Source organism: Pseudopodoces humilis, chromosome 1, assembly GCF_049639895.1.
Source record: "Pseudopodoces humilis isolate 2021_Gansu_Grassland_sample_001 chromosome 1, ASM4963989v1, whole genome shotgun sequence".
In the NCBI taxonomy this organism is placed as follows: domain Eukaryota; kingdom Metazoa; phylum Chordata; class Aves; order Passeriformes; family Paridae; genus Pseudopodoces; species Pseudopodoces humilis.
Window position 1 is genome coordinate 23,205,876 of NC_142200.1, and position 22,416 is coordinate 23,228,291.

The 22,416-nt window shown below is 36.1% G+C and overlaps 1 protein-coding gene across 4 annotated transcripts in view; it reads left to right on the forward strand.

The window, feature by feature from the left end:
* RAD54B (RAD54 homolog B) overlaps positions 1 to 22,150 on the forward strand; it is a 61,675-nt gene extending 39,525 nt beyond the window's left edge. For 3 of the 4 annotated variants that reach the window (XM_005517021.3, XM_088068505.1, XM_088068579.1), the window contains exons 5-15: positions 2,689 to 2,976; positions 5,417 to 5,579; positions 6,265 to 6,490; positions 11,233 to 11,440; positions 11,977 to 12,116; positions 12,686 to 12,976; positions 14,345 to 14,520; positions 16,656 to 16,917; positions 18,235 to 18,301; positions 18,597 to 18,797; positions 21,494 to 22,150. In XM_005517021.3, the coding sequence (XP_005517078.2) occupies positions 2,689 to 2,976; positions 5,417 to 5,579; positions 6,265 to 6,490; positions 11,233 to 11,440; positions 11,977 to 12,116; positions 12,686 to 12,976; positions 14,345 to 14,520; positions 16,656 to 16,917; positions 18,235 to 18,301; positions 18,597 to 18,797; positions 21,494 to 21,705 (2,234 nt within the window). In that variant the 3' untranslated portion in view covers positions 21,706 to 22,150. Of the gene's footprint in view, positions 1 to 2,688; positions 2,977 to 5,416; positions 5,580 to 6,264; positions 6,491 to 11,232; positions 11,441 to 11,976; positions 12,117 to 12,685; positions 12,977 to 14,344; positions 14,521 to 16,655; positions 16,918 to 18,234; positions 18,302 to 18,596; positions 18,798 to 21,493 lie in introns of those variants that run through there. The other variant, XM_088068639.1, reaches the window with a different exon arrangement.
* Positions 22,151 to 22,416: the final 266 nt, after the last annotated feature.

Here is a 22,416-nt window from a genome sequence, read left to right on the forward strand (position 1 = left end):
GATTTTGGTTGTTCACATAATGCAAAAGTGAAGGAGTTAAAATTAGGGAAAAAGATACAGGTAAGTTTCTTGTAGATATTCCAGTCAGCAGTAGGGCAATCAGGAATTTCAGACGTTGGATCTCTACTTTTGAGCCAGTCAAAAAGCTAAAAATACGATCTTTGTTGGAAAGACAGGCAAACAGCAACATTTTCCAGCCCAGCCAAAGTCAACTGTGTAGCAATTTTTAGTCTTGTAGTTTTAGCAGCAGCTGCTGCTGTAAGACATAGTTTGGGTTGATATCAGAGTTAAAAATAAGACTTGCAAACCATAGGCTGCCGTCAACTTGTAGCAGTAATTTTTTACTGAAAGCAAAGCAAGAATTAACTTTGCTAATGGAACCAAAGATATTCTGTAAGGGAGTGCAGTACATTGGACAATGTTTCTGCACAGCATAATTTGATTTATTTTAGGTCAGAGATGGCTTCTCTGCTCTTTTGTTACAATCATGACACTGTGAGCCTTGTTAGGACCAGGCAGTTTTGATTTGCAAATCAGTCTGTGGCTTAGAAGTTAATTTGAATTTATTTATAGCAAAGCAATATATGTACAGACTTGCTTGTTTTTAGAAAAGGCAGAGTGAAAGAGAGTAATGCCTGGAATGCATCAGCCACCACCCTGTTGTTCTTGTGTTTTTTCAAGTCCTGTCTTCTTGAATTAGCAGCAAACACAATAGAAAAATGAACATTGTGATTTTCTCTGGTAAAAGTTTTTTAACCACGTTTGATGGTGTCAGAGAGCACAATACAAATGTCATTAGTGCTAACTTGCCCATTCAGAGTTGCTTTCAATTCTTGTTGATTCTAAGAAAATAATAAATTGACCAATTTAAGCAGTGTGAGTTTTGAATTTCTGCAATTATTTAGCTCACTGAGTGGAAAGGAAAGGTCCAGTAGTGGTGCTTACCTCCAAAATTGTATATAATACTGGGAAGTTTATAGTGAATGCATATGAGCCTTCAGGATTATTATTTTTAAATGGGAAGAAAAAGGCAAAGGAAGAATTTTTCTTTTTTTCCTTAGGCTTATCAAGGCTGGATCAAGGATGGCACAAGGGAACCTAAAATCAGCACTGCCTCATTTTTGAGGCAGCAGAACATCTTTCTGTTCTCCCCTGCAATGTCCTAATTTCTTAATAATGCATTGCAAAGAATTTAGGACGCGCTCCCTTGTAAATTGTTGTATGTTACAGAAACAGTTATTTCTGGCAGCTACATAAACAGTTGAGCCTTCCCAGTTTACATCTACCCTTAAAGCCCATCCTGTCTTAGAATTAGACTCTTCTGACCAGAATCTGCACAGGAATACACCTGTATTCAATATGTTAAGCGTGAAGCTATGTAGAGGTGATTAAAAAAAAATAAAAAGCAGAGCAAAGGAGATCATAAATGCTCTTCCTAAGCATCCTATTTAGGAAGACACATGTATTCTTTTGTGTTCCGGCTCTTCAGCTCTTTCCTGAAAGCAAGTGTTCCTTCAAGAGCCAAACAAGTTTTGCTGTGTGCTTTCTGAATGCTTTCAGAGGAGAGTAAGAAAAGTATCTCCCTTTCCCTTTTGGACACTGTTTTTCAGCACTTGCTTCGACTGTGAAACACCTCAGTAATTTTTTCCTCTTAGAGGAATTCAAATGCAGACCTTCACCTTCCAATCTTTCACATTCCTAGAAGAGGCAGACCTGAGCTTTGCAAATAGCTTCCAGGAGTCTTTATATATGGTGTTTGTTGGATAAAATGTGCCTTGGGAGGCCTTGCTTCTTTCTTCACAGCTGAGTGATTTAAGTGGTGGTCTACACAGTCATGCCTTTTTTTTTTTCTTGTTTGTTTGACCTGACTAACGATCCAAGCCCGTTTATCCAAGTTTACACAAATTCATCAGCTGAGGTGAAGAATTCTGAAACAGAGATGTGGCTTTGACCTCTCTGAATTAAGAAAATAAATTATATATGTCCTCTGTTTCTTATGTGAGAGCTTCAACCAATAGAATACTGTTTAAAAGAAGGAACCCCCACTCTTTCCTACACTGTTGTCTTAAAAGGAAGTGGCAGCTGTAGCTGTATTTTGTAATGAGACCAGTAATATTTGTTGTAGCTGCACTGAGAATGCCCACCTGACTGAGCCCAACAACTATGGAACTTAGTCATAAATCTTGTCAATAAATCAGAGCAAGTTCCACAGCATATGTAGAAGTGAAGATTTCAGATGCATCTGAATCTTTAAGTGTAAAAAAACTAATTTAGAATTATTTTAAAAGTAGAATACACTGTTTAGATCAATAGAAGGAGGAATTAGGAAATTTCTTTTGGGGCATGAAAGAAAGGGAAAAGTATGTAGGATGGTTATTAAGGCAAACTGCTGTTTTTTATCATATGGGGCTAATTTTTAATAGTTCTCTTGAACAGTTGTTTAATGTTCAGTAGACTTGGTTGGTGATGAGTATGACTGAGTCTTTGCTCATATACTTTGCTATCTAATTCTGATTATTAGCACTCGCCTGCCACTCTGTTAAGGACATAAAGGTGTTGTGTGTAACAATTAAATGCTTCAGAATCAATTACTTTTTCACAGTTTTTCCTTCCTGCGGGTGAGTACTGGTGTTAAGGAAGTAGTACTTGCTGTGTTGTCCTAATTGATTCATTTTTATGTTCTTTTAGGTACTGGATATAAAGCTAAAGAGCTGGACAGTCTCGATGAAGGTCAAACACTGATGGTTGGCGGAAAAGAAATTGAAGTGATGGGTGTAATTTCAGCAGATGATTTCAGCAGTGGCAGGTGTTTTCAGGCTGGAATAGGGACTCATGACACAGATGCAACTGCATTATCTCAGACTAATACAAAACCATTCTGTAAACCATTCAAAAATGTCTGTCAACCCAGTACTAAAGAGAATATGCTCAGAGATTCTCAAAGCTGCAAACCTCGCCATGATCCAAATGCTTCAAGTAAGATTGAAATTTTTAAGTTACTTTAAACATCATCTGGCTCTCAAGAAATATTGAGTGTGTAACCAAAATTTTCATGTTGGTCAGTGTATTACTGAAGTATTTCTGAGGTACAGTACTAGTGTCTAACCATGTTAGGATTTTGTCATGTGTGTTTCTAACTAGTGAAATACTCTGCACTGCATGGTTTTTCATAGTTTTGTTACAGGTGGCTGTGGAAACACATTAGAGTAGTTTCTGAGAGTTTTGCCAAGGAAAATGAGTTTACTGATTATACTAGAAGTTCTAGATGAGTTCCAGCTTTCCACTGGGGTCAGTGAAATACAACCATAACATGGCAGCACAGTAGTTGCAATGGAGGATCAGTAATAGAAAAGTTGTGCCACTTTGAGAGAATTGCTTCTGTCAATGCCTGATCCTTCACAGCCAGTGAGTGTAACTACTGTACTCAAACTCAACCAGACATGTTTTGGAATAAACGTTTAGTTTTATAGTGCTAGAAGTTCTGTGTGCTGAAGAGCCATAAGAGTTCACATATTGTGTAGGAACAGGCTGGTTAAGCAGTTGTGTAAGAGGGAGCCTATAAACATTTGATAGCTGCAGGAAGTGGTGTTGATTATCTAAGCAGAAATATTCTTTTGTCCGTTTAGGAGCTGTATTCTGCTGGTAGCTCTATCTTTTAGATGGAAGATAAAAGATAGGTAAAAGATAAAAAATATGTTGCTAAGCAGAGCAATGCTTATTTAAAAAAGTACAACTTTTTTTCTACATTCTTACTATACTACCTCAGTTCGAGTTCTTGCCTCATATCTTGGTACTATGAGACTTTTTGAAGCTGTTATCTGGCTGCTATGTAAATAAACAATGAAATCTTAAACAAGTGGTAATTAGTGATATCACTGGCCCTTTTGTAGAGCATCCTTATTAACACCAGCTTCTGGTCTTAATTTAAGTTGAATACATTTTATCTAAGAATGTTCCTTCCTGAGGTTGCAAGAAGATGCTGCATTATCATTCTAACCAAAAATCTGACCAAAAAAAGCCAATATATTCAGCACGTAAATTAACTTCTCTGCTGTTTCTGCACCAGTTTGTTAAGAACTTACATTTTATTCCAGTTGTCTTCTGTGACTTCAGGTGAATTTGAATACCTCCTGTCAGATTTCGGGAGCTCTCAACGCTTTAATAGGCTGGACTCTCTCAGTCTTTAGATTTGCTTACACAGGAGAATCATGTTATTTAATGCCTGATTGCATAACCTCTTGCAGCAGTTACTGAGATACTTTACAAGACCAGGACCTTGATATTGGAACAGTCAGAGGTTTTCATGTTGAAGTCTATGATTATAGTTGATTAAATGCAGCTTCTACAGAATGGAAAGCTGGCAGAGCAGAGCACAGTGACAAGGATGTAAAGCTATGTCTTCCACATATGATTTCTAAGCTTTTAGTCCAGTGTTTTTCCAAGCCTTGTTTGTTCTCGTTTTCATCCCAGTTTTTGTCAGAAAAGTCGTATTTTTGTCACCACTGGCTCTTAAATATATACACATTTCAATTTGATTTAGTCCATCAGAACTCAGCTGGCTTTTTGTCAGTAGGAAACAAAATCTCCCTGACTGATATAAGCCTTCAAACAACTTATTCCCATGAATGAATCAGTATAGATCTACTCTAGTGTCATAAAAATACCAGAAGCCATAAATTGCTTACTCATTCTGTCCTCTGACAATACAATTTTTCAGTGAAGGTGTGTAGCAGCAGCAGAAGCAACCCAGTATGGATATTGTCTAGCAAAAGTGTAATGTTTATAAACAGATTATGGCAAGCAAAACTGTTATTCAGATGTTGCTCAATGCTTCATTCTCTCTTTGCCTCTGTATGTCTTCCAACTTGTCAACTTTTATTCATGCACTCTGGCAGTCTTTGTCAGCTTGCACTCAATTCTTCCTTATTTTTCTTTAGTAATTCAGTGGCTTTTATCTTTGTTTCTTGGGCAGAGAAGTCTTCTCTACTGCAAGAATATCCCCTTGAAATGTATTTAGATTTTATGTGGGTCCCTGTTTATGTTTTTTTTCTTAGACTTTCAATTCAGAAGTAATTTGGAACTTCTTCTAACTTAACTCTATGAATTCAAAGCATCAAGCAACTTTTATTAGGTAGGCGGTTCCACCTCATCAGAAGAAAAACCCTCGTATTTCTCAGTTTATCAACCTTACCTTTGAGAAAAATACAAACTATTTGGAAAACATCTTTAAAATAATGTTTTTATATAGAAGGCAATCTAAGTATTTATAAATGTATTTTCAGTCTGACTATTTCAGTCAGAATGTCAATATAAACAGTATTTTTAACAGTAATTAGATCACTGACTTTAACAGGTTTTGCTAACAGACTAAAAGTAATGCTTTTATGTAATACTTGATTATGCTCTGAACTTCAAGATTCTCTAGTTATGCCACGACCAAATGCAAGTCATCAATGGATGTTCAATAAGGCTGGTTTACCTGTGGTGGATGTAGTCGTAGATCCTTACATTGCAAGTAATCTCCGCCCACACCAGAAAGAAGGAATTATATTTCTATATGAATGTGTAATGGGAATGAGGTAAGGTATAATTGTCCTTTTGGCTTTTAATGCCCAGAACATTTTTATGCTCATGTTTGAAATGTGACATTTTGGGAAGTTTTGAGCAATTGTTCAGTTAATTAATATTAGTAATTTTCTCCCAAAAGAAGCTGCACAAGTTTTTTCTGACCTAAATGTAGCATTACACTTGCCATGATTTTGCCAGATATCATGAGAAGCTAGTGCACCCAAAGGCCTGTAATTTCTACATAGCAAATTTTGCAAACACAAATATAATCAAAGCTATGCTGAAGAACACTGCTTTCTGGGATTTATATTTAATATAATTCAAAATTATTAATGTAGGTTATAATTCAGGCATTTAGAATAAAAAAGATGTTATTTCAACCTGTTAAAAAAAATACAGCATTGTTTTTGAAGGTCTTTTCTCAAGTAATAGATTCCTTAAGGTATTGGATAAGAATTCTAGTTCTAAAAGCAGATTTAACCTTTAGTTTTAGAGGACTAATGAGTTACTGTAGAAAATGAGAATTTTCATTCTGAGATCTAGTACAACTGAGTAAAAACCTACAGTAGACATAATAAGTATAAATAGGTTCTTTATACTTCAGAAAACAAGCACAGAAGCAAATCCTTAAAGCACCTGCGAATAGTTATAGATATGTCTTATAAAATGTTACCAGCACCTCATTACATCTTGCAGAGTTAGTGGCAGATTTGGAGCTATTCTTGCTGATGAGATGGGCTTAGGAAAAACCCTGCAATGCATTGCACTTGTCTGGACTCTTCTGCGTCAAGGGCCCTATGGATGCAAACCTGTACTAAAGCGAGCACTGGTAGTCACCCCCGGGAGTCTGGTGAAAAACTGGAAAAAAGAGTTTCAGAAATGGTTGGGAAGTGAAAGGATCAAAGTCTTTACAGTTGATCAGGTAAGATTTATTTCCAAAAGGGGATTAGGTCATTATTGGCTCAAAATATAGGAATTTTGGGGCTTTTTCCTAGTTTTTTTTTTTAAAACTAGAGACCAAGCCTAGTAATTATCTGTTAATATTTATTTGTAGTACTATATTTCTTCTTCAGATGATTGTCCATATGGGTATTTTGCTGTCAGTAACCAGGTCGTAACCCAAGCTCACGTGTAGCATATGCCTGTCTTACCTTTCCTCTGGTTTCACCTGTGGAGTTGTAAAGGTGGTGTGCTCCTCCCTGTGCCTCTTCAGCTTAAGGAGTTTTCTGTTAGGTATCAAAGTGCACACCTACCCTGCTTTACATACCAAAGCATCTGCCTTGTACTCTGTTTCTGTGGTAGTTGCTTTTTGTTGTGTACTGAAAATTTATGATTTGTTTTGGCTGCCTATTTTGGGGTGCTTCAGAAGGTTATTCCCTTTACTGTCACTTTGAAGAGTTTCTGTTGGGATGATTTAAAGTCTCATGAGTTACAAAGCCTAGAGTCTCCATGTTAGGTAATGAGACTGTCTCTCGTCTCTAGTAGAGTGCAGACAAGTACAAATCTTATTAAGAAGCAGGATGATGCTGATCCCTGTCCCCTCCTATAGTGAAGCTGTTCCTGCTGGTATTAACATTCACAAGTTCCAGGGAAGTGGAGAGCTTGTAGTACCTCCGTTGGTGCTTGCAACAAAGATAAGGATACTTATATTCTAAAATTATTTTTTAATCTAATAATTCTGTACAGGTAGACTGATGAAAGAAATTACCTTCATTCTAAAGATTATCCAATTCTTATATCAACCAGATTTGCCTTTAGTTTCTTGCATTATTCTTATCGGAAGAATGAGCATTTCTGATGAAACAGAAGTTTTCAATGAAAGTTTATTTCTTGGTAGACTGTACAAAATTCTGTAACAATAATTACTTCTTTTGACTCATTATTGCCGAACTCTTGAAACTGCTGATCTTCCACTGAAGACTGCATGTGTAATAGGTGCATTTTGCATCATTTGCTTTTATTACTAACTTGTTTCACGTTGTGGAAATGAATCAAACTGACTTGTCAGGAACAGTAATAATAATACAGGTTAGGATGGGAGATATGAAATTTCCTAAAAGAAATGGATACAAGGCAAAATAGAATATGGCAACATTTTAACCTAAAAGGCTAGTTAGAGATAATTAAACATTTTTTTTTAATAATATTGGGAGGAGAAAGCTTGAATTTGATTACAACTGTTATGCCCCAAAATGACAGTAGCTTTAATTTTCTTTAAATCCAAATAACTTTAAAACTCTTACTCATTTTATTGGACCTATTTGACTGGGGACACTCAGCAGCACTTTAATGACTGTGTTCCCAAATACCACAGAATACACTGTCATGCAAAAGGAAGACACAATATGACTTGCCTGGGATATAATGAGGTATTTCAAAATAATTTACTGTCTATCTTCTTTGGAAAAACAGCGATTACCATACAGTTATTTCTCTAGTATAACTTAAAAGGAAGAGCTTGTCTCAAGCATTTTTTCTGTTCTTGTCTATAAGGAATGCTTTAAGAGAACTGGTAGACTTTTTAAAATGTTTTCCTCACTTTCACACTGAAACACCACAAACTGATCCTAACCCTTCAGTAACAGACTTCTTAAAACACCAGGATGTTATATGCTTTTAAAATGTGATTACGGTTTAATTATGTTAAAATGCAAATGCCATGTAGAGAACATTGCTTTTAAAATAAAGGCATCCTCACAAAGTTTGCTTTTAGGTCTTGTTAATTCCAATTATAAGCATTTGCAATGTGTTTGAGAGAATAATTCTTTTATCTGTCTGCAGAGTATCACTTCTTACAGGAGTTGTTTTGATTTGGTTTTTAAGTCAAAATATCTGGAAAAATAATTAATTACAGGCCTACATTGCTTTATGATTCAGCATTTTTGAATTTACATTTTACAGCTACATTGGATTTGAACTATTGCAAAGAAAGCTCTGTTCAAATAGGAAGTCTTGGACATTATGGACCTGTAATACTGATTGACAATTGCTCCATATGTGGCTCCAGGCAACTGACTTAAACCTGTCAAGTCACTTTGGGTAATTGTTGAAATGGAGGCTGTAATATAGACATATCTTGCAGCCAGTTAAGAGTAGGAATTAATTACTTGAAATTAGCTTGTAAATTTATTTTAATTTTTCATCCATCATCCACTGCTGTTGTTACATACAATAGGAAATACATTATATTTGACTGCAGGAGGCTAGTAAGGGACTCTCCTGCTTTTTTTTTTTTAAGGAATTCAAACTCTCCTGCACACTTGATACTTTTTCCAAGGGAGGGATGTTGGTGGCTGTTCCCCAGTGCCTCAGCACTTTCCCCATCTCAGCTCACAGCCTGAAAGTGTAGGAAAAGAAAATGGTTTCTGAACCCTAGGCATCTTCTGATGCTTGACCATGTCAGGAGAAGTTCAGAGAGGCATTGCCTCTGTCTTCAAGACAATGTGGAGCCTGTATACTGGGCTGGGACAACGCTGGGTCTTTCCTACAGGGCTCCTCTGTGTCTCTGTTCCTGTGTTGGGAAATTTTCTGCTCCTGTTGTTAAAATGGTAGTAAAAATACAACAAGAAAACAGGCAGTTAACTACAGTCCTGGAAACAACAGGAAAGCTCAAGTCCAGTCCCAAACACCTGGAGAAATGGGTGCATGTCCTCGTTACCTGGTCCTTACTACTCCTTGCTTCCTCCGATGTTCTGGGCCTCATCGTGAGCAGCATGTGGGGGACTGAGCTGCTGCATCTTTGTGAGATTAATGTGCTGGATTCATCCCATAGATTCATCTGAATCACCTGCTAGGAGGCTCTAAAGGTTGTGATAATTAAGTGGTGCTGCTTTTACAATGTATTACACCATCTGGCTCCAGACTTAGTTGTCTGTGTTTGGTAACTGATCTTGTTTGGAAATAAAAATACCTTTTAAGACTCTAGACTGATTTGCTTTCACAATTAAAGAGGTTCTTCAGCTTGTCAGCTGCACCCATAGCCTGCTTAGTTAGTAGACACTGTTAGGACACAGGAAGAAGCATTCAGGAAATTACCATCTGGAGCCAAGTAGAAAGGTAAGGGACATGCCCCTAGTAGATTTTTCCAGTTTTATGCATAATTGCAAGACAGGTAAACAATCCTAGTACATTTACAAGTCTGCACAGAAATGCAGCTGTTTCTAGGAAACTTTTTTGGAGGAGACTGTCTGTCCCATTACAGTGAGTATTTAGTGTGTGCATTTCCTTCGACAGACATGAAAATCCTTGGTGTCTTTTGAAGGAAAATGGCTTGAGCTTACTTTGTCACAGATAGTGACCAGGTTTGTCAAGCTCAATTTGTCCTTGGTGAGTTTGTGTTGGCTTTTCCAGGCTTCATCTGATGTGTGATAGCTCCCATGAAGATTTGTCCCATAACTTAAAAGTTCCTCCTTTAAACCCTACTTGTAGATGGGGATGATGATATCCTTCCAGTCATCTGGGACTTCCCCTGCTTTCCTTTGACTTCTCCAAAAGGTGTGCAGAGTGGCCTTGCAATGATGTCAGTCAGCTTTCTTAATACCCCTGGCAATGCCAGGGCCCATTAATGCCTAGGGGTCAAGCTCCTGTAGTAGCTGACCCCCACTCTTCCTTCACTGACACTGGTGGGTCTTTACTTGCATTAGCCTGGATTTTTGTTCCTGGGGCGGGGGACCCGCAGTGCTGGTGAAGACAGAGGTGAAGAAGGTGGTGTGACTAATTCATCTCTCCTTTTTATTGGTGGGCCAATATTTTCCTTGTTTTTACATACCTGCAGAGCTGTTTCTTGCAGTTTTTGACATCTTTGGTTAAATTAATTTCTAGCTGAGGTTTTGGTTTTCTGTCTGCATCACTCCAGGCCCTAGAAATGCCCTTGTAGATCTCAACAGGTATTTATCCACATCCATTGCTGGTAATGCTTTTGACTCAAATTTTGGTTTTAATTTTGACTCAGAAGCTTGCAGTTAAGCCAAGAGGTCGTTTCCTCCACCTGTTTCCCTTTTCTTTAAAGGAGATGAACTATTTTCATGCTTCCAGAAGAGCATTCTTGAAAAACTCCCAGCACTTGGGAGTTCCTTCGGCCTCCATGAAAGCTCCCTGCAGAATCCCTCCCACCTGAGCTCTGAGCAAGTGGAACTTTGCTCTTCTAAATCTGATACCTAGAAACAATTCAATAGGTTAAATAATATTAATATAATATCATATTAAATAATATAAAATTCAGTTAAAAACTACAATGGGAATTCTGGTAGAATGTGGTAACTTCCTACTGGACATTACCAGGCTGAGATCCAAAGTGAACATACAAGGAGCTACCTGTGGCCCTTCATTATCTTGGCTTTAATTATTCATTTGAAGCTTAGCCAAATGCCAGCAGTGAGAAGCTATTACAGGAACTCTGTGCTTTTCACCTTCATGGTACTGTGTCTCAGAGGATTTGGAGGCTTAAAATAATAATAAATTTTTTTTAATGAGGTGGTAAAAGTCTAAATTGCTGTATCAGATCTCTTCTGAAAATTAGGAAAGAATCAATAATCCGAAGTCATGAAGGAGATAGTAAATATCTTGTGGTCATGTGACAAGAAATTTCTGTAGTTACTGGATTTTTAAGGAATGTGATGATTTTTAAGGATGTGATCTCCAATGTATTTTCCTTTATTCCTGCAGGACCACAAAGTAGAAGAATTCATGGGTTCTCCACTTTATTCAGTTATGATAATCAGTTACGAGATGCTATTGCGATCTTTGGATCAAATTCAGGCTGTAGAATTTAACCTCCTCATCTGTGATGAAGGACATCGTCTGAAAAATAGCACTATTAAGACAACTACAGCCCTTACTAGTCTATCTTGTGAGAGGAGAATTATTCTTACTGGTTAGTATCTATAGTTACTTCTAATATTTTTTTATGTTGATAGTGCTAGGTTGGGGTAAAAGAAATAGATATTTTAAATGCAGTGTGAGATCAGTTGGAACTTTGGCAATGGATATTAAATGAAGAAATCTCAAGTCTTGTAAAAACAGGTTATTTCCAATTTTTTTTTTCAGAAAGGCAAAATTTGTCAGTCTCCAGGGGCAAGCAAGGATCCTTGGATCTTCTGTAAGGGAATCGGGACTCTGTATACACTCAGTGTTTTCCTTTGTAGTTATTTAATAAAATTGATTTAGAATTTGACTCTTTAAATTCCTTTGTCAGAACAATTATATCTGCAGTCTGTTTAGTTAGGAGTACAGTATCTTGTTATTCATGGTAAAGTTTTAGATCAGTTCAGGACTCTGAATAATTCACATTGAAATAAAACATCTGTTTTCAACATACATTCCCAATATTAAACTCTGCATTCAATCTGTACTTCCATCAGTTCAAAGAAAAAAGTAACCAATTTCAGAATTTTTTTTTCGTCTTTCAAGGTACTCCGATCCAAAATGACTTGCAAGAATTTTATGCATTAATAGAGTTTGTGAATCCAGGAATACTCGGTTCTTTATCCACATATAAAAAGATATATGAGGAACCAATTGTCAGATCTAGAGAACCTTCAGCAACAGAGGTATTTGGTTAAAAATTTCAGCTATAGAAAATTCATAGTTAAGTGAAATTTGCATTCTATGTAGTAAAGTGAAGCTTGGGACTACTAATAGTAGCTGAAGCTTTTCACCTTCCTATTTGACATAATGTTACTTGTTTTCCAAAGGGAGCAGAAAGAGAACACATATGTTAAAATCACTTCATTTTGGCTGCCTATTAATTATCAGGCAACAACTGTGCTTCCAACACCTGCATTCCTCAAAAGGCCATTTGCATTGCTGTGTGATGATACTTTATTCATTCTTAGCTTCTTTACAGTGCTTGCAAGATCTGCATACTTTCACTGCATCTCAAGAATATAATCCAAGGCTTGGATGTCATCTGGGACATTGTTTTCCTTTGTTTAAGACTTTAGAAACCAGACATAGAACTAATGCAGTGATACTAATTGGAGAAGAATTGGTCATTACAGTCCCAGAAAGTGGTATCATACTTTTAAAAGGTTATTTAAATACCTAACTAAAATCATACAGAACATTTTTCTGATGAAATGCAGGATTTTGTAATTAATTTTGTGCTTTGTTCTTTTAGGAAGAAAAGGAATTAGGAGAAAAAAGAGCAGCAGAACTCACACGCCTCACTGGACTCTTTATTCTAAGAAGAACACAGGAGGTTATAAACAAATTTCTGCCCCCCAAAAAGGAGAGCATAATCTTCTGCCGACCAACAACACTGCAGCTTGAATTGTATCGAAAACTGCTTAGTTCTCATATTATTACATCCTGTCTGCAAGGCAGGCTGGAAAATAGTCCACACCTAATATGTATAGGAGCTTTGAAAAAACTTTGCAATCATCCATGTCTTCTGTTTAAAGCTATAAAGGTATATATTTGAATGGGGGTGTGTGCTTGCAGTTAGTCATTTCAGCAGACACAGGTAACTAAAACTGTGTTATCAGTGTACATGTTGCTTAAGATTATTTCCATACTCTCACATACAACTTGCTCTAGGAAGACTGCTTTGAAAAGCACAATATACCCAGGAAAGGTATCTCACCAGTTTCCTCTTGCCTTGTGCTGTTTTCTCTTTCTTAATGTATTTTCCATCTTAACCTTGTCTCTGAATATTTGTAAAAATACATATAAATGTGAATTTTACAAAGAACACTGTTAACTAGAGATTACTACTTTAGATTACTAGTATGTACTTTGCTGGTTTCTCTGAAACCTTCCTGTCCACATGATAATTTCACTTTTTCAAGCTTAATGACACTGCAGGCTCAAGGTGTCAGTGGTACTAGATGTCTCCATTACCACTTCTCCTGGGATTGTACATAAAGAAATGCTCTTATTCCTATAGGCAAATAGTATGATAGTTAGAACTTGGTAATAGTAACTTCTATGGCCGCTGGCTGAAGTCCAAGTAAGGTGGCTGGAAATGTAAATCTTTCTTATAAGACTTCATGACTTTGGTGGAATATCCACAGTGCAGTATCCCTGTAACTTTCAGCGCTGCCAAATACTTTATTTCATATACTTTTTATTTTTCATATACTTTATACTTTATTGCATGGTATAAACATCAGAAACTTTTCATACACAAGAACACAAGCCTTTATTAAATATGGGGATGAAAAGGATTGTATGTGCAAGTCATTTATTGCTATTGTGGTTTTGGCATTTGAGTGGTCTGGCTTCTTCCTCCCTGTGAAACATTGATTTTCTAAGTACAGCAAAATATTACCTTGTATTTCTGCTATTTCGATGTTTTTTTCTTGCTAGCTTTTCTTCATTTCCAGTAGGATAACTTAATCTTAATGACTGTATTTTCCTAAGCAGAGTGAATGATTGGGAAGTTTCATAACAAGATATTATGGGATTTAGAAAAAATAAACAGTGTATTGATTTCCTCCTCACTACCAAGGTTTAAATATATCTTTACTGTGGAAATACATTTCTGTGGTTAAGTAGAGAAGTTGTACACAGTTTCCAGTTTTAAGTATTTCAACTTTCTACTTAGCTGCAAGCAATGTCTTAAATTAAAGAGTGTAAACTAGAATTAACAGTACAAGTATTTTAAAACTTTGCTTTCAGTCCTGTGTTGGGAGGTTGTCATGCCCATGCTCACATAATACATTGCTTTGTGGTAGTTTTTTATGCCTCCTTTTGTCGTTGTGATAAAACTATAGCAATCTTAAAAAAAAAACAGGTTAGAGGGCATATAGAATTTTAATCCTTTTATTTTCAATAGGAGAAAAGCTGTGATCCTATGTCTGAGGAATATGATGAGTCCAGCCTCTATGAAGGTGTAATAGATGTCTTCCCACAAGATTATACTTCAGATACTTTCTCTGAAACTGACTCAGGAAAATTGCAGGTGCTGGTGAAGTTGTTAGCAGCAATCCATGAGCTCAACTCTTCTGAAAGGCAAGTGTGAAAAAAAAGTAGAAGGGAGGTATTGGGAGTGACCTTCTGGACATTGATTTGCTTTTCAAATGCAGGGGAGTGTAACATTCAAAATAAAGGTATTGCAGGTGTTTGCAGGGGTACCAAATTGATTTAAGCGTTGTAGTCCTGGCTTTCTTGTTAAATTGTGAAACAGAATTTGCAGCTCATATAAGTTTTGAATATGCTCTTAATATTTTTTGCAGTGACACTTGTATTTTTTACACAAAGCAAGTAAGATAGCTTGCTACAGCCCTTGTGCTGCACCCTATACTTGAAAGACTTTCCAATGCTTTGTATCTTCATGAGAAGAAGTATCAATCTATTAAATTGCACTGAAATCTTTTCATTACTAGATTATAAATTATTTCCTCTTTAATCACGTTTATCTTCTTGCTGATTGCTGCCTTTTCTAAAGGTCAGGGCAACCATTCTCAGCAGAAGAACTTGCCCATGAACCGCTTATTTCCCCCGTGGCAAATGCCACTGACGTGCAGAAAAACTTCTGTTTATCATGGGGTAATAGGATGCACATGATTAATTTCTGTGCAATTGCTGATTTGTGGGAATCTCATATGATTTGGTGGCCCAGGAAACTTTTTTATGGACTCATGACTTAAAGCCCAACTATTCCAAAAGTATTTAACTTTTAACTTTTATTTCAACTGATATTGTAATTCAGTAGTGGGAAGTAACAGCAGATCTCTTGACACTGATGTAATGGAATATGAAGATACTTTTTACAAATCAGAAAGTTGAGCCTGTTGCTGGAGTTTATATACTCACCATCCATTGAAACCAATGACAGATTAATATCTTAATGTACTTGCCTTTTTTCATGTAGGTCGGTGAAACCAGGGCAGTAAGACGTGTATCTCTGTAGCAGTACTTTAGGAGCTGCTGAGTTGAGGCATTACGTTATGCCTTTAAGTTTTGTTGTGTTAATTCAGTGCAGCTCATCTTTATTTTTCTTTGGTTTCTCTACTTTCATTGGTACTAAATAATTTTTGCAATATACAGACTCAATTCCAGTCCTAATCTACAGTTTATATTCTATTTTTGAGTGCAGACAAAGCTGTGAATGTTGTGTTGATTGACAAAAAAATAAATCTTGCAAAGTCTTTACGAACAAGAGTTTTTGCTTTGGAGTCACGGAGTAGTTCAGTTGTAAAGTGTAATAATAAAAATATTCTAAAACACTCCTAAAATGTTAATATTTTCATTTTCACCTGAAATTATTTGTGTAGTTCTTCAGAACTTGTTTTTAATCAAAATTATTAAAAAAAAATAATGAAATGTATAATTATTTTTAAAAACCAATGAAATATATTGCATTTAGTTTGGATTACAAATGAGATCTGGCAGATATGCCCAATTCTTTTACTTACGGCTTAAATTCAAAAGATATTTGTGTACTTAGAATCATCTTCTATATTAGGGAGAATAGAAACGCTAGATTTTCAGACCTTCGAAACCTAATTAGGCAAAATTTCAGAGAAAATAGACCAACACAGCTTAGACCATTATTGTAAGGGATCAGACTGATTTTGCTTTCTAAAAAATCACAGTGTCTATCTTGTACTAGTCTTTATCCCCTTTGTTTTCAACCATGAAATGTAGGACAGAGTCTATGCTTTCCTACTCAACTTTCATTGTGCTTTTTGTTAGAATTTTCTGAGGTTTTCTGTAGAAATTCATAGTAACTTTTTCAGTAAGTAGAGTTATATATATATTATTTATTAGCTCCTACAACATCCTCTGCAAATGCTGTCTTAACAACAGTTATTTTGTATAAACAGAGATTTAAAAAAAAATAAATCTATCTTTGTGATTGGTTCTGAATGCCTGCAATCTGTGCATTATGCCAAATTCTGTTGCAAAAGGAGACATTAATTATTTAACATTTGAAAGCTTGACAGTAGGTATAAGGCATCCAGTTCTGGTATGTGCTTCTAATTAATTGGAAATGTTTTACTTCACAGAAAGTATAAGTAACCCTGGGTTGATGTGTCATTTTTCACTCTTAATTTTATTATCTTAGATACCTTCAGTAATTTGTAACTGAACTTTAATTTTACCAAGGTCTAGGATGATGACTTTGTTTTACTCTTTGGCAGAGTTGTGTTGGTATCCAATTACACTCAGACATTAAACGTATTACAAGACGTATGCAAACATTATGGATACTCCTATACTAGACTTGATGGACATACTCCTGTCTCCCAGAGACAACATATTGTCGATACTTTCAACAGTAAATTCTGCTCAGCTTTTATCTTTTTGCTGAGTTCAAAGGCTGGTGGAGTGGGATTGAACCTGGTTGGAGCATCTCATTTGGTCCTGTATGATATCGACTGGAATCCAGCTACAGATATTCAGGTCTGGTAACAACTGTGCACATGTGGGTTGGGATGGGCATCAAATGAATTCTTGATTGATTTTGAATTGCGTGGCTTTACATGTCTTAATGCTACCACTTATCACATTGTATCTGGATAAGTACAACAGTGAGGGAAAACTCTTTCGAAGAAGAAAAGAAGAAATATTTCTCTGTCATACTATATATATTTGGATCAGTAGAAGCCTTCTTGCAGCAAAACATAAAAAGATTAAATTCTAGTTTCTTAGGAGGAATGAATCATGTATCCTCTTTGTCTCTTTTTATCTGGATGATGTCTTTTTATCTGGAGAGTTGCTGTGTTTCTAAAAAGAAAAGGAAAATGGGATTAGATTGCATAGCAAATGTTGCTGTTGATTTGCAATCCCTGAAAAAAAGGGAGAGACTCTGATCAGAATTGCAAGAATGAGAAAATCACATGGCAGTGATGCCAAAAGAAAGAAAAGAAAGCCAATGCTTTGCTATTCTTGTAAAGGCACTGTTGGCCTCAAGGGATTATTTAGCTGGCATAAGAGTCTTCAGTTAAAATAGTACTTAAAAATAACAATTAAAAAAATTTTTTATGAGCTGAGTAAGAAACTTTTTATTGTGGAGTAATGCTGTGTCCTTAATACCTGAAACAAGCCCTGATTCTTGGCCTTGCTCTTCTTCCCAGGGTGAATTAGTACCCTCATGTGGCCACTTGTCTTGTTGCTTGAAAAAGTCTGCTAAATCAGATAAAATAGCTACAGGTTGCCAGAGACTGCAAACCCTGTTTTGTGTGTTTGTACCAAGGATGTACGTGTAACCCATACATTTTTGGAAAAAAAAATCATATAGCAGTACTCAGATTTATATTTTGTGTGTTTAAGAAATAAAGGAGGTGCAAACAATCATTTTTAGAATTTCAATAGAAATGTAAAAGTAGCCTTTCAAAGATGTATTGTGGCAAAAAAAAAAAGCAATTTTGGAGATGGGGGAGAATGATCAGTATTCCTGAAATATTAAATAGTTGTTAATGCTTGGAAAACAAATATGAAAAGGGGAAATAATTGAAGCACCTACTTTCTTACTCCAAGTATACAGAAAGGAAGAGAAGCATAAATGGCAGAAAGTAAATTATATTTTCAAAACTGTTTACAATTAATACCAGAAAACTTACACAATCACAGAGAGTTATTAGGGAATGCATTATCCAGAAAACATCTCTCTGAACAAGTGAGCAGAACTGACAATTTGATCAGTGGAGGCTACAGGCTTTAGTAAAGTATCCTTGTATAGCAGGCTGTTAATGCTCTTCATCTTCTTGCTTTCCTCAGGCAATGGCTAGAGTGTGGAGGGATGGTCAGAAACATACTGTCCATATCTACAGGCTGCTAACCACAGGTCAGAGATGGTGTTCAGCTTACCCAGAGTGAGACAGATGCTGGCATTTTGTCCATAAAAGAAAGAGAGGAAATGTTTTTGGAAATAATTTTTTCTTTAAAAATATATATTTGTTCTGAGTTTTAAGATGGAAACATCACATTGATTCACTTGCCTTTGCTTTGCTTTTTCTTGAAGAATTGAAAATAGTGATTTAGCATTTCCTATGTATATTGTTATCAAGAAATGGATTTGACTTCTTTGTAAATATCAGTCAAAAATGACCCAAATTTATCTGTTTTTCTTTTCAATACAGGCTCAATAGAAGAAAAGATTTATCAGCGACAGATCAGCAAACAAGACCTTTCTGGGGCAGTTGTAGACCTTTCCAAGACATCTGAACACACACATTTTTCTGTTGAGGAGCTTAAAAATCTCTTTACTCTACATGAAGATTCCAGCTGTGTTACTCACGACTTGCTTGAGTGTGACTGCATGGGAAAGATTGACCATCAAAGTGAGTTGTTTTCAATTATCTCTGGCACTCCTGAGGAGTCCATTCTTAATATATAGTCTATCGCTGGAGAAAACTTTGATGCTCAGTAAAAGAGGATTGAAATAATGAGGTTCATGACGGAATCTTCCACATACTGGCTGATTTATCTAATCCATAGGAGTCCTTCATGAAAGAAGGAGGAAGAAGATTAATTCTTAGCAGTAACAACCAATTCATTTATCATGCAAGTAGCAAATATTCACATCTGTCCTTTCTGTCTTTTGTTCTTTTGACATACCAAAGTTGTTTTCATATTTTGCAGTGTACATGTATATAGATTTAAGTTGGAAACAGGATTAAAAAAAATAAACGATCATAAGTTATGTTTGCATCTTATCCATTTTAGTATTTATAGCTCATTTAGTTTCTTAAAGGAAAGAGTGTCTATTGCCTTGGTATGTTTCTCTTTTGAAACATACTCATGCCCCTCTTTCGGGGCATGAAATATCCATGTACACTAGTTACAGGAGTGATAGTGTGGTACCAATTCTGATATCTTTGTAAATGCACACAAAAACCTCAGTAAAAAGAACTCAAGAAATGGGTACAAGAGCCTGTGTTCACAATAGGCAGGGCAAGAAAAAAGTAATGCAAACCTAATACTTTTTTGCTTGATGGTTTGCATGTTCCCAGGTAATAGGTTAGACTTGTACGTCCTCATCTCATTCTACCCAAAATGGGGAGGACTTGGCTAGTGATAGCATAGGGCTTCTGTAGCCATAAGAATTTTATTATCTCCTTGTTTTTTGCTCCATATGCTGATTAAATCATCTTTGTATCTTTCTTTAATGATTGAAAAATTAGACCTTTTGTTTCTGCATAAGTGATTTCCTGAATTTACCGTACTACACTTAGGTACTATTACAGGATCTTTGTGGGAAAGGCACCTTTTGTGTTAAATGTTAGCCACATTTTCCCAGTCGTATGTAGTGAGGCAGGTGTGGCTCCTGGATTGCAGAAATCCAGAGAAATTTTGTGTTGCTACTGTGATGAACACTGGTGCTTGTCATTTTTTTTAGCAGCTTGCAACTGTCATAACATCTTGACTTATTATCTTATGCCTTGAACACACTTTGGTTTCATCAGTTCAGTCACAACACTGTTGGGGCCTATTGGGTTCTGTGACTTTTTCAAGGGTAGTTCCTGGCCCTAGTGAACAAAACCTTTTGGCAGTAAATCAAGGAAAATCCTAAAGGCAATTATTAGATTTAAGTGGTGGTAATGATAGAGTGAGGGGAAGGTTTGACTTCCTAAAGAGCAGAGGACAAGCTGTCTCATTGTCTCCCTAGTCCAGTTGTTCCGAGTCTCAGGCTTCAGTTTGATCACCCCAGAATGCAGCTACCACTAGCTGGTCTCTTTGCCTTTCCTAAGAACAGAAAATTGTCAAATTAGTGCATCAAGAAACCAGATTCCTGGTTACTGGGGATAGATTCTGCTGCACAGAAAAGCCAGGAACTTTCAGTGATTTGTATCCTCCATTTCTAGCAAGTATGATTCAAAAGATAAACTAAAGAGGAGCCAAGCTATATAATACAGGTCTCACAACCATCATCACCCGTGGTCCATTCACATATCTTTAGAAAACTACAGGGGTCTTGAAAGGAGGAAATTTCCTGTGCATGGATCATGCAGATGGGTTGCTTGCTGTTCTACTGGCATTCACATCAGCTGCAAAGCTCTAAGCCTGTTGTTTTCCCTGATCATAGTGTACTTTAGGAGTTAGGAAGGCAGAATCTATAAAAGCATCTATTCTAAATTTTCTTCTGCCAGTAAAAAAATATATTTCAAATCTACTTCAAACATCATATGTCAGTCAAAAGGAAAGTTTTGTGTTTATGAGTCTTTATGAGCTCCCAGAAACTTAAAAAGACCAGAAACAGTCTGAGTCATGCTGCTCATATCACTGGTCTTTCCTAATGAGCACATAATACTGCTATGAAAAGATTTGATGATAAGTTTTAAACCAGTAACAATAATGATGCCATTTTTTCCATACAAAATTATTTCTTCATATATCCCATGCATTGGATGAATCCTAAAGCCATCAATGTGTGATGTGGACTGCAGTGACCTGGGCTTTTGGTCCTTGGGGCTTTAGGATCCTCTCTTAAAAGTGAATTAATCTCACAGCAATAGTCTTTTCCTTACTGTGAGATACAGTATTGTGTATATTGAACAACTTGGCATAATCTGGATGTACAGACTGTACAGATCTAATGTGCTGAGTCAATGAAACAGCTACTCAAATTATTCTTAGCTGGCTGGAGTGATTCCTCTGGGAAGAAATTGAAGCTAGTGTGAATTTTGCTGCAACATACATCTAGATTCAGATTTACTTAAAGAATAAGAGCAGGCCAAATGTCACAGAATTAGGAAGACAGAGGAAAGGAAATTAGCACATAAGATATTTCCTTTCCCATCCCATGTGTAAAAGGATTTGTCTTTATGCTAGCATATGGTAATTTTGATAACCTCAATCACTGAGCAAGAAACAGCCTTCCCTCTCTTACTGTCATATGTTTGAATTTTGTTGGTAGAGAATGATTATATGTGCTGTTCTATTTTCCTCATTTGTTATCACCAACTGTCTTACTGATTCTGACCGAAATTTTCTGTCTTAATTTTCTTTGATTAGTCTACTGCATCGTTTTTTTCAGATACTTCCTCAGAAAAGCCTCCCATATCTAGGAGCTGCCAGCTTGAACAAAATTCAAGGAAGCCACTTTCCATGTCACAGTTGATGCAATGGAAGCATTTCTCTGGGCAACATCAGACTCTGGCTGATCCTTTCCTTGAAAGGATAAAAGAGAATGTTTCTTTCATTTTCCAGAATGTAACCAATCCTACTTCCCCACCTAATAAAACTTGAGTGTCTTTTTCTGCATCCTCCTTGTTGTAGGTCTTGTAAACAACTGATGTGCAGTTACCTATTGTTCTTTTTGCCCAGTTCTGGTTTGTGTGTTTCTCATGAGGTTTCTGGGTAAATGTGATTTGTGATGTTTATACAAAGTTGCAGTTATTACTAAGTTAATCATACTTGATGTAATTATAATACAGATCTTTAACTTCACTTTCCAGTATTCTGTTCCTTTGATATAATAAGATTGATTTTATGCACATTCCTACTGTAAGTCTAATTTGGTTTATAGTTTTCATTTGCTCATAATGATTTATTGCTTGTAAAGCTGACAACTCTTCAGCCAAATTTTATAAATTAGACAATGCTATATACATGTATATGTTGTTAACAAGACTCTGGTTGGATTTTTGTTATAACAGTGTTATGTGTCTTTATAAATGCAGCTTTATTACAAGGTAGATGTTTTTTTCCACTGAATTTACAATTTAATGAAATTCAGATCAGTAGTCATTAATGTCCAAAAATCTAAGGCACGGCTTGATACTGTGTCAAAATATTCTAAAATTCTTCTATTGCTTTTACTTGGGAAAATAAGCTTTATTTCTCAGACGTACATAGTACAGGATTATCTTTGTTTTGTTTTAAGGATGTGTTTTTCCAGACTGAAGTACTGGGCATTTTTATGGTATATTTTTAATGACTGTATTTCCCTTCTTTGAA